We start from the raw sequence: 12174 nt of genomic DNA, 5'->3' as shown, positions 1-12174 counted from the left end.
ATCTTGTGCCTCAGTTTCCCCACCTGCAAGATGGGGGCAGTGACCCCACCTACAAGGAGCTCAGAGATTGAACCACGTGTCTGAAGCGTGAACGCCACACGAGGGTTGGTGCGTCTGCTCTCTCCGCGTCATTCTTCCAGCCGCCCCCCATCTCCTTTTCCAGACGAGGACCAGTGCTCAGGACGGCCAACTGCGCGTCACGGTCACCACGTCAGCAGGTGGGGCCAGACCCTGGCCGGGACTCCGGGTGCCCTGGGCTGCTATGGATCGTGGCTAAGACAGGAGACAGTCACTCGGAGGCCAGCCCGCCCCCGGAAGCATGCATCACCTTGTGCGTCGCCTCCCACCTTCTGCAGTGACACACAGGGCCCACGGGGCTGCAATGACCCTCCATGTGCGGGGACACACCATCCTGCAAGTTACATCTGACACAGCAGCATCCGCTCCACAAACACACGTCTCAGGCACGTGGAGCTGACGTCGTCACGCGGAGGTAAACAGAGAGAAGAGGCTGGGACAGGAGGAGGAGAAAACGCCGCTACCAGCTGTGTGGCCCTAAGCAAGTTATCCAACCTCTCTGTGCCTTGGTTTCCCCATCTGTCCGTGGTGCCACAGCCGGTGACTTCTGTCGGGTTAAACCAGCCGCTATGCTGGTATGTAAAACGCTCGGAAAAGCCCCCAGAGAGCCAGCGCGGAAACAGCGGCTTTTCCTGTGACTAACGATCGCTGTTCCTGTCATTCTCCTGAGAGTCCCGTTAGGGTAAACAAAATACAGACAATTCAAGTGTTTACTGCTTCGCAGACTAGAGCTGCTCTCACAGCCTTTGCGCCTGGGGTCCCCACCATAGCCCTGAAATGCGCAGACGGTAAAACCGAGGCTGAGGAGGCTGCTGCGGGTCGCGGCTCACTTCTCGAGAGACACCTCCCAGCATGGAGCTGGGAGCTAGCGGACATGGGCAGCTCCCTCCGCCCAGGCAGAGCCCTGCCCCGCACATCTCCAGCAGGAAGCCCGCCTGGGCCTCCCAGGGCCTGGCGAGGGACGTGGCTCACCACCACTGCTGCCTCCTCTTGGCAGGAACCTTTTCCCTTTTCCCAGAGGCTGCCGGGAAGCTCAAGGGGGCCCGCAGCAGTAGTGGGTCCTGGGGCGTGCAGGCAGCCTCCCCTCCTCCTCCTGGCCCCGGGCTTTTCTGTTCTCACCCCGCTGCCAGTCCGTGCCTACGTATAGAGCGGATGCCAGCGTCCGATGTAAGACACCTGTTGCTCTTCCCCACCCTCAATGCATGAACAGCTACAGGTCCCCTCCCTGGCGGACAGTCACCGAGCGCCAGCCCCCCTGCAGGCCCCGGGGATGGGAGGGAACGGAACAGCCGGCTGCCGCGTCAGGGGAGCCAAGGAAAGCACAGGATCGCAGAGCTGGCGGAGGCGGCCGGACCGCCATGGAGGCCAGGACCCTATCTCTGTGCCCTTTGTGCCCAGGGGCCCTTGTTGGTGGCCCTGCCCACCCCACCCAAGACTGGTGAGGCCCTGGCCTTGCTCTTCTCCGGGCCCTCGGAGTCCAGCAGGGGTTCTCCATGTCCAGTTGTGCGGTTTGTGCACAGACCCCGAGCCAAGGCAACCAGGGCGGCGGGGAGGGCCAGGGGGGGGGACGTGCAGGAGGGAGGGCAACGTCCTGCCTGGACCCTGCTGGCCGAGGGGCACAGAGGGCAGCTGCATGGGGCTGAGAAGCTGGCACCAGTCCCTGATTCTTCTGCCCAGGGGGGACAGTTTGGGTAATTCTGACCGCCCGGAAAGGGGTCCTTCCTGGACCTGCCCCTCCCTGAGAGTGGCTTTTGTAAATTCACCGACAGCAGTATGGGTGCTCAGCACGGACTTGCTGAAAGAGACGAGGAGGGTGGGTGGCTCGCTGCCTGGCCAGCGTTCTCTGAGTGGGGTCTCCGCACCCTCGACAGCATCCCCTGGGGCCTTATTAGAGATGTGAACACTCAGGCCCCGGACCCTCTGAACCGGAGCGCTGGGGCGGGCCCAGGGCTCTGCATTTGACAAGCGCCCACCAGGGATGCTGACGCCACTGAGAGCCACTGGCCCAGGGCGGGCGCCTACAGAATGGCCCCGTCTGCCCCACACGGCTATGCGGCCTGAGCTGTGAGCAAACTGCAAAGGCCAGGGAGGCGGGACAGGCGGGTCTGGCTCACCTGGTGACAGGTGCCACGGGGCCCAGGCGAGGATTAGCCAACTGCTGGGGGACCCCGGGCAGCAGCCGGCCACTCAGGCCCCACAGGTGCACCCCGATCGTGTTACCCAGAATAGCCTGACCCCCCACCGACGCGCTCCGAGGGCCGGGGTGGCCACAGGGGGCGGCCAGCATCTGCTGGCCACTTTGATGTGAGGAGTGTGCGGCTCCACACGCCCCCCCGTTAATGTTTAAGGGTGTGCCTGCCTGCCACGTTTATTTTTTTTTTTTTAACAAGGAATTGTTCTAACCTTTGAATGAGAACCACCAATTATCTCTGGGGCAGGAAACCAAACCCTGGCTGTTTTGGTGAAAGACAAGATTCCAGCCTGCTGTGCGGAGCGACGAGACCACATGAAAGGCCCAAAGCCACTTGCTGACACTCTGCTCCGAGGTGCCAGCGACAGAGGGGGCCGGGGCCCTAGACCCCGTCCAGCTGCCAGGGCCGGGGACAGCCGGGGGGAGGGAGCTGGGAGAGGACCTCGGTGGCAGGTGGCTCCCACAACGACACCAGGCCTGCAGGGTGGGCAGAGCCCCGGCCCCCGGGGGTGCAGGGAATGTCCTGGCCGCCCCAGCCCCTCGTCGCTGCCTCCCACCACCGTCCAGCGTCCACCGCCCTCGTCCACAGGGCTGGCTCCACTCCCCGGCTGGAAGCCAAGCCTCCAGCGGCCACTCTCCCCTCCCCGCTGCCCCGCCAGGTGCTCACCACCCCTGCGTCGTCCTGGCAGTCCAGCCAGTCTCTTCCATGGAAATCACCAGAATTCTGACCCCATCTTCCCCCGGCTGTGACTCCCATGTCACTGCTCCCCTTTGCAGCAACATTCCTTCGAGGCGCTGTCCAGACTCACTGTCTTCAAGTTCTCTCTCGTGCGCTTCCTTTATTTTCATATTTGGCACGTACAGAAGAATACATGTACATTATAAAGTTCAATAACACAATGACCTTGAACCCCGCCCACAGAACTCGCATCAACCCCTGTTCCTTCCCATCCTGTCCCTTGCTCCCCAGGAGGTGACCATTCTGCTGGATTCCAGGCTCACCACCCCCTTGTGTTTTATTTTTGAGTAATCCCGTCGCCAATGTGTGCATGCCCATATGGTATACTGTTTTGAATTTTATAGAAATAATATTGTGCCTTATGGAGTCTTCTGGAACTTGCTATGTTCACTCAATACTGTGTTCCTAAGACTCCTTCATGTAGCTGTTTGTAGCTGGAGTCCATCCCTGTTCACTGCTGTATAATATTCCATCAAGTGAATAAACCTCAACATATGTGTGCCTTCTGTTGAGGACATTTGCATCCAGCTTTTTGCTGGGACTCATACTCTCTTTGGGACATTCTACCACCTAGCATACGTGGCCAGGGGTTTCTCTTGAGTGTGTACCTAGCGGAATGCAAGGTATGTCATATGCAACTATAATAAATAGTGCCAAGTTATTTTGCAAAGAGGTCATATCCTTTAAATTTCCTCCAAGAATATATAAAAGTCCCACTGTTCGAATGGCCGGCCTTCTTCAATTTCGAGAATCTAGCGACGCTGAAATGCATCGCACCGCGGTCTTCCTGGCCGTGTCGCCAGCTCCTGGTGAGTCGGAACCCCTTTTCACACGACTACACGACTTGGGTGCTCACTTTTCTGGGAGCAGACAGTTCCAACCCGTTTTTCTATTTGGTTTTTCTTTTTCTTGCTAATTTTTAGGAGCTGTTTGTGGTCAATATCTAAGTCCTTGATCCATTATATCTGTCCCAAATCTGTCCTCCCAGGTTGTGGTTTGCCTGTCGGCTTTACGACGTCTTTTACAGACAGACGTTCTTAAGTGTGTCGAGTGTATTGGTATTCTCTCGTCTATGCTGTCTTCTAAGTGTCCTGAACTTTGCCCTCCACGCTTTAGCCTCGCGCAGCTGGGACGTGGCAGGTGTGAGACGGGATCTGATGTTTCCCTCCTCCGCGTGGACCGGAACTCAGATGGCATTTCCCGGGTAACCCGTCCCTCCTACCGAGGCCCGGCTGTGCATCAAAGCCCCACAGGCAGGCGGCACCCTCTCTGGGCTCTCAACCCCGCTGCTCCCTGCACCACTATCAGCCTCTCGGGGTCCCCTTTTCTTGCCAGTAAGTCAGGGACGCTGGTGGAACAAGGCCCTCGGGGTCCTCTGCCGTGTTCGATAGAAGTGACTTAGCTATTTCTGCGCACATGTCTCAGTCACATTTTTCAATTGGCTTGTCAAATTTTATAAGGGGAAACACAGCATTGTGTTTAGAATTATAACAAATGTTTGCACGAATTTGGGGAACACTGACATTTTTACAATATCAACTCTTCCTACCCATGAAGATAGCAAAACCCTGGTGGGCGGGATTCTGAGATGACCCCCAGTGACCCCCACTCTCTTCCCAGGGGATGTGGGTGGAACCAGTGACTGCGACTCAGAGAGCCATCCTGGGATTGGGGGATGATTTTATGGCACAGTTGACTTTAAGAAAGGGAGAGTGTCCTGGTGGGCCTGACCTAATCAGGGAACCTGTAAAAGGCCAGGGCTCTTGCTAAAGAAGACGTTCATGGGTGAGGGGTTCGGTTCGTGGCAGGTTCTCTGTCGCTGACTTTGAAGATGGGGGGCCGGGTGGCAAAGAACGCAGGCAGCCTCTGGTTCCTAAGAATAGCCCAGTCAGACAGTGAGGGAATGGGGACCTCATCCCGCAACCGCAAGGAACTGAACTCAGCCAAGGACGCAAACGAGCACAGACCTGGGCTCTTCCCCAGAGAAGCCAGAAGGAACACAGCCTGACCGACGGCTTGAGCAGAGGGCCTGCTATGTCGGGCCCGGACGTCTGACCCGCAGGGCTGTGAGCAAGCAAAGGGGGGAGTATCTTAGGCTATCTGATAACCTAACACTCAGCAAGAGAAAACCAGGGCTGCCTCTATCCAAGTTTACAATCACAGATTTTAGCGAAATTCCAGTTTTCTGTATATAGGCCTTGAATTATTATTATTTTGTGTGTGTGGTGAGGAAAATCAGCCCTGAGCTAACATCGGCTGCCAATCCTCCTCTTTTTGCTGAGGAAGACTGGCCCTGAGCTAACATCCGTGCCCATCTTCCTCTACCATATATGTGGGACGCCTACCACAGCATGGCTTGCCAAGCGGTGCCATGTCCACACCTGGGATCCGAACCGACGAACCCCGGGCCCCCTGACGTGGAACATGTGAACTTAACTGCCGCGCCACTGGGCCAGCCCCACCTTGAACATCTTTTGTTCAATTTATTTTTAAGGATCTTAAGGATGTTATTCTTACTTAAATCATATCACTTTTACAGTATCTTTTAAAATAAATATGACAGTTGTTAGTGTTTAGAAAAGCAACTGATTTCAGTGTATTAATGTCACAGTGAGCCATTTTGCTGGATTCTTACTATGCTTAATGATTTTGGCTTTTCTATATAGACAATCCTACTATGTGTGAATACAGAGTAGCATTTCTTCTAATGCTATTTATTTACTTATTTACTTAATTATTTGGTCTCAATGAGCTGGCCAAGTTCTCCGGTGGCACGTGGACTTGGCCGCTCCTAATCTGCAAAGGGCCCAGGTGGAAAGCGCCTTCCTGGAGGTGTGGTGGGAGGGCGTTCGCGGAGCACCCAGGGGTGGGGAGGGCGTGTCTGGGGGAGGGGGGCAGGGCGGCGGGAGACCGACTGCTTACAGGGGAGCTCATCAAGTGAGTGCGCAGGCTAAGGAGAAGTGGGACTGCTCAGAGAACAGGAGAGAAAACCAGGACGCACCCCGTGGCCATGCATGGGGGTTGGGATGACACTGGAGGTGCTGGTGTCATCTCACAGGTGTCGACAGATTGGATGGATGGACGGACGGATGGATGGATGGACGGACAGACAGGCAGAGGCATATATTCCCTAGCTCTGTCCACCCCGAGAGCCCAGATGCAGCCACCCAGGAGCCGTGAGCACCCCTCACACTGCGTCTTGGTTCCCAGACCCCATCCTCCACCTAAGGGAACGGGGGTCCTTGGAGAAACGGCTCCTCCCAGGCCTGGGGCTGAGGCTGGAGCATCTTTTCACGCCAGAAAGCAAGGAAACACTCAAAGGGTGGCAGGGACGGAGCAAAGGGACACTGGATGAAGGGTCCCCACTGGCCACATGAGGACAACATGAGCATCAAACCAAATGCAGTGGCAGACCGGAACCCACCGCAGAAAGGACCCCAGGGCACAGAGACGGAAAAGGGGGGTGAGTAACTAAAGGAAGACCGATGAGGGACGGGATGGTCACGTGGTTTCAAAGCAGCTTCCCACTCAGTGACGACGACGGGGGAGTCACTGGGCGGCCCGGCGGCCACACCTCAACCAAGCGATGAGTGGACAAGGGCCACGGACGAGCTGAGGTGGCAGACGCCACCCACCAAGATGCGCCGCTGGGACATTCCTGCAAAAAACGTAGAACCCAAATCTCGCCATGAGGAAACCCCACATGAACCCAACCTGGGGGGCCAGCCTGGTGGCGCAGCAGTTAAGTTCACATGTTCCACTTCGGCGGCCTGGGGTTTGCTGGTTCGGATCCCGGGTGTGGACATGGCACTGCTTGGCAAGCCATGCTGTGGGAGGCATCCTACACATAAAGTAGAGGAAAATGGGCACGGATGTTAGCTCAGGGCCAGTCTTCCTCAGCAAAAAAAAAGAGGAGGATTGGCAGTAGTTAACTCAGGGCTAATCTTCCTCAAAAAAAAAAGGAATGAAAAACCAACCTGGGAGCCACTCTACAGTCACTGGCTGACCTTCAAGTATCAAGGTCATAAAGTCAAGAAACTGTGCACCTGTCCGGGTAGACTGGACACGACCAGGGAGCCCCGCACGACGGGGACTGGAGATTCAAAACAGGGGCACCAGGTGAGCCGTGAAGGGGCGAGCGCCGGCCGGCAGGTGCCGGGCTCCCGGTGGCCTGGGCCTGTCGGAGGGGGTCCTTGCTTCCTGGAGACCCTCCCCAAAGCGTGAAGGGCGAAGGGGCTGAGAGCCACCACTGACTCTAGAGATTCAGGAAAAGTTATTTTTACTGTACTTGCAACTTTTCTCTAAGTCTGCAGCTCCTTCGTGGGGTTGTTATTATTATTAAACACGAGCAAACACAACCATGTGACGTCACCCCGCATCTGCTCCTCCCTGTCTCCCCAAACTCAGAAATGGCCACCTTTGTCCCCAGAGGGCTGGGGACCACGGGAGCCGCATGGAGGGAAGGCGCAGACCTGCAGGCCGCCCTGCCAGCAACGGCCCTTCCCGGTCACGGTGAGATGGGAGGACGGGCGCCAGGACCAGGGAGGGGCTCGCCCTGGCGGCCCCGGGCAGCGGTGGCCCCAAGCTGGGCAGGTAGGAGGTGCGACCCTCCCGTGTGGGGGCTGCAAGGGCAGCTGGGCAGGATATGGGCCTCCCAGGTAGGTGGGGGCTCTGGTGCCCGCCCACGTCCCCAGCTCGCCCACACGCCCGACCCCCCAGGGACTGGGACCCAAGGCCCTGCTTCTCTGCGGTGCATGCAGCCCCGAACCCAAGGGTCAGGCCAGGGGCACCCACACCTCCCTGCCCGACTCGTGGCCTGTCTGCTGCCCTGCCTGCTCCGGCCACCGTCCCCACGTGGGCCTGTCCCCTCCACCGGGCCAGCCACCTCCACCCAGCTTCCTGCTGACAGCCAACCCGTGACCGGAGCCACTGCGGCCAGAGGCCACCACAGGAAGACCCCACAGGAGCGCCAGGGCTGGAGAGATGCGAGCACACTCCTTCCTCAAACGGACCCCGTCCCGTGCAGCCGGGGGGGCCGCCAAGCCCCTAGGGCACCTGGAGCACCCAGCTGGGGGTGGGGGCAACCAGAGCGCCGCAGACCACGAGCCCCATGCGGCCGCCCCTTAACCAGCACCTCTGAGCCCAACACACCCTCAGACTGAGCCCTGGTGAACAGGTGGACTAAGGCTCGGAGGGCAACACTGTCAGAAATGGATGGAGGGATGTGAGCTTCAGGGCCAGCGGGCGCCCCCCGAGCATTGGCAAGACTCCAGCTCTCGGTCAGAAGGCACCAACGCCACCAGCGCCAGCCTCAGTTGCTGTCCCCCAACCAGTGCCAACTCCCTGGGCCCAGCACACATGGTCCAAGGTCATCTGCCAAGTGACAGTGAAAATCAGAGGCAGTGTCTGTACACCAGCCACGAACCGGGAGATGGTCGAACTGCAGCACCAGGCTGGCCCAGCACCAGGGCGGGGCAGAGGACACCGACGTCCCACCTGGCGTGTGCCACTGGAGCCAGGCTCACTCTGGGTGGACAAGGCCAGAGCCCAGAGAGGCTGGACTTGGGCCTCAGATCTGGAGGGCGACAGAGGACACAGAGCCCCGGGTGACCTGAGAAAGCAGGGAGCTGTCTCCGGGGTCACCACGTCCAGCTCGCATTACAAAGAGGCCATAGGAGCCCGACGCTGCCACGAGATGGCACCCAGACCCTGGGGGGTGGACAGAGGGCCGCGGGGAGGACCGCGAGGCGAGCTGGGCGCAGACTTCTGACCCGCGGCTCCGTGAGGTCGTCCCCACGAAGGCCAGCCCTCCAGAAAGGCCACCTGCAGAGGGGACGTTCCCAACTGCCCCCAGTAGCCCCCAACCGGAGGGATGGCAGGTGAACGCCCAAGTTTCAGATCGACCCCTGGATCCGAAACCACAGCGGGCACGGACACACAAGACATTGCCCGGGTTTACACAACCTCCACCACCAGGTCTTGGGGACATTTTAGAAGTCGCTTTTTTCAGTTAAATGTTCTCCTAACCCCGTTTCTAGACAGAGAAGATTGAGGAGATCGCCTTCTAGGGTGGAGTCAGCACCTGTGCCCTTATAACCCCTTCAGTGCCCACAGCAGACATTGCTAATCGATCCCAGCACTCTCTTCCACGAAGACTCCAATCCTCAACAGAGACTCCCAGGAGCTGTCACCTGTCACTCAAGCTGGCTCTTGAAACAAAAAAACCACTTGTCCAAGGTGGATCAAGTGGTGATGCAGCCTGCCACACACGGCTCACCTTCCCCGCCTCCCCACCCCAGCACCCTCCACCACACCCCCTGAGGACACACCAAGCAGGGCCACCACTGGCTTATGTATGCCCTTATGTAAATGAGAAAAAGATGCCCCTCACCTCGGGTACAGACAGCCCCAGGCCAAGACACTCCCTTACAGCCAGGTACCCTTGTGCACTGCACAACCTAAGCAACTTTACCTGGCAGCCCTGCTCCAGAGAAGCAGGACTGGCACTGTGTCAAAGTAAGGATGATGACCTCATTCTTTGCAAGACTATTGATCAAAATTATTGGCATCCTGACCCATCAAGAAACACACTCGACCACATTCATACAACACATAAAATAATAAAACAGCCAAGATTCTCTTCAGGTAAAACCGCCAAGATCCCAAACTTCGTGCTCAGGAAAGCTGCCGGTCGGCCTGTGCAGGCCCCACGCGGGCCCCTGGTCCCTGAAGGCCGCCAGCAGCGAAGGCACCACAGAAATCGCAGGGCACGAGGGGACGCCGCTGCTTCTGGCTCTTCACGATGTCTTCAAGGTCCCCATGGAGTCACCCTCATCCCATGTTTCAAAAGTGAAAGTCCCAGAAAGCAGCTGACACAAGAAAGTGGCGAGGACGCCACCTGAGGCACCGGCAGCCCTTCTGAGACGCCGCGGAGAAGCTGGTGGCGGTTCCGCCCGCAGGGAACCGGACCTGTGTCCTGTCCCAGCCTCGGGGCGGACGGAGTGGCTCTGGCCCCGGGATTGCAGCCCGCCCCTTCCCACGACCCCCGGCGTCGGTCCTGAAGCCGCAGCCGGGAAGGGGCCCGGCGTCACCGGCGCAGCCGCAGGTGCGGGTGGTGGCTCAGCTCCGCCAGCAGCTCCTCCTCCGTCGGCTCCTCCAGGACGTCCCTGCAGAACCGGACGTTAGATGGACGGGGCTCCGGAGAGCGAGGCCTGGCGCGTCCAGGGGAGCGTGCACAGAGCTGACGGGAAGGGCTCGGGGCGCCAGATGCGCAGGACGCCCCGAACAGTCAGACACGCCCAGAGGTGAACATGGCCGGGCCTGGGGACACGGGGACTCAGATCCCCCTGCAGACGTCTACAGGGCGTATTTAAAAGCCCGAGAGGACATCCGCCACTCGTGCTGGCCGGTGGAGAGAGCGGCTGGAAGGAAGCTGGGCTGCCTTGGGACGACCATCACTGCTCTGAGCTACAGTCCCACGCAGAAGAGGGGGCGAGGGCTCCTCGGCCACCTGTCTGCACCCCCAGCTGTCACCTGGGGACTAAGGGTACTGAGGCTGTTCCCGGAGAGCAGAGGGCCTTGGCGGACCCCAGCTCCGGACTCAGCAGGAGGGAGGCAGGGGCACAAGTGTGTGGGGCGTGACACCATCACAGGCTGCCCGCCGGCCGCCTCCCTGCCTCTCCCTCCCTCCCTCCCCACCCCAGGGGCCGAGCAGAAGCCTCTCCCTGTCCACACACCTGAACAACAGCTCCACAGTCATCTGATAGGGGGCCTCCGGGTCTCCGGCGAGGGACTGCAGGTGACTGCGGCGGTCCCACTTGTGGAGGAAGTTCTAGAAAGCAGGAGAGAATGGTGGCCGGTGGGTGTGGGCCTCGCATGAAACCAGCCTGTCCCCTCCCTGACCCCTCCAGTGTCGGCCTGGCGTCCACCGCAGGGAGCTGAGGGTCCTCCTGGATGCCGGGATCCAGGGCCCACGAGGGCCCCCAGCTCCTGCAGGAGCCACGTGCCTGTCGGCCCCTCTCCAGCCCCACCCAGGGGGTTGAGAACCCCCAGAGGGCAGGGTCAGGGCCACTCCAAGAGGCTCCCAGCAGCCAGGACAGGCAGCGCCGAGCCCCAAGGGACGGACAGAGTCTGTGCTCAAGGCTGCCTGAACCTGGCACAGCCCCTCTCACCCAGGTGCCAGGCGGGCCCTGCCTCGGCCTCACGCCCACCACCAAGTCACAAAGTCCCGCTGAGGGCACCCCGGCAGGGAGCTCCGGTACCTCCAGAATCAGGGCCAGAAACAGGTTGACCCAGATGACGGACGACACCAGCCACCACAGCACAAAATAGACCTTGGACCACCTGCAGGGAGGAGCAGGAGCCCGCCCAGCCCGCCGTGAGCAGAGCGCCACGCCCAGGTCCCGAGAACGACAACGTGCATGTGCACAGCCACCCTCCCCGAACCCCACCTGGCAGCTCCCTGCCGGGGTGACTCCCATTTCAGAGGCGACCAGATTGAGGCCTAGAAACGCTCAACGAGCTCCAAGGAGCACCCCCGGCCAGAGGCGGGGCTGGGGTCTGAACCCAGGACCATGGCTGGGCCGCGCTCAGCGCCCAGACTCCCGACCCCGGAGTGAGGGCCCCCCTGTAGTGGAAGTGCTCCCCTGACACGCCCCAGCAACCCCCAGGAGGGGCAGACCCAGGGTCATGGGCAGGGGCGCAGGACGTACGGCCTGCACGAGCCACAGTCGGCAGGGAACGGGCACCCGCAGGACGGGGTCACTCACGGGCCCGCGTAGCGCCGATAGGCGTCCAGGAACACCTGCCAGTTGTTCACCACCATCACGTCCCACAGAGTGATCAGGGCGGCCTGCGGGCGGCAGACCAGGGTCCAGGAGGGCGCCTCGGAGAGGCGGGGAGGGCGCGGGAGGCGGGGAGGGCCCAGGGAGCAGGCGCGGGACTCACGGCAAAGTCGTCGAAGTTGTTGGGCCAGTACTCCAGCTGCTCAAAGCTCCCGCAGGGCGCCGAGCCGTTGTCCAGGGCCAGGCTGCAGGGACGGAACAAGCCGGGTCAGGGGGCGCGGGACACGCACCAGGCCCAGCGCTGCCTCGGCCCTGCACAGCGCGGAAGCCATCTGGGCCCCGGAGAAATGGAGGGAAGGAAGGAAAGGCCCCGACCCCGAGGG

The 12174-nt window shown here is 60.1% G+C and overlaps 1 protein-coding gene across 14 annotated transcripts in view; it reads right to left on the bottom strand.

The window, feature by feature from the left end:
* Positions 1-9545: 9545 nt before the first annotated feature.
* TPCN2 (two pore segment channel 2) overlaps positions 9546-12174 on the bottom strand; it is a 26644-nt gene continuing 24015 nt past the window's right edge. For 7 of the 14 annotated variants that reach the window (XR_011523959.1, XR_011523961.1, XR_011523953.1 and 4 more), the window contains 5 exons: positions 11955-12036; positions 11720-11859; positions 11270-11351; positions 10745-10839; positions 9546-10174 (listed from right to left, as the gene is read on the bottom strand). Coding sequence is in view for 1 of the 14 variants with exons in the window: in XM_070564362.1 (XP_070420463.1) it covers positions 10096-10174; positions 10745-10839; positions 11270-11351; positions 11777-11859; positions 11955-12036 (421 nt within the window). In the remaining 13 variants the exon portion in view is untranslated. The remainder of the gene's footprint in view (positions 10175-10744; positions 10840-11269; positions 11352-11719; positions 11860-11954; positions 12037-12174) is intronic. The other 7 variants (XR_011523958.1, XR_011523960.1, XR_011523952.1 and 4 more) reach the window with 1 other exon arrangement.

The sequence above is a fragment of the Equus przewalskii genome, chromosome 11 (genome assembly GCF_037783145.1).
Source record: "Equus przewalskii isolate Varuska chromosome 11, EquPr2, whole genome shotgun sequence".
NCBI classification, from domain to species: Eukaryota; Metazoa; Chordata; class Mammalia; order Perissodactyla; family Equidae; genus Equus; species Equus przewalskii.
Note: the sequence above shows the minus strand (reverse complement) of the source record. Positions and strands in the feature narration are given on the sequence as shown.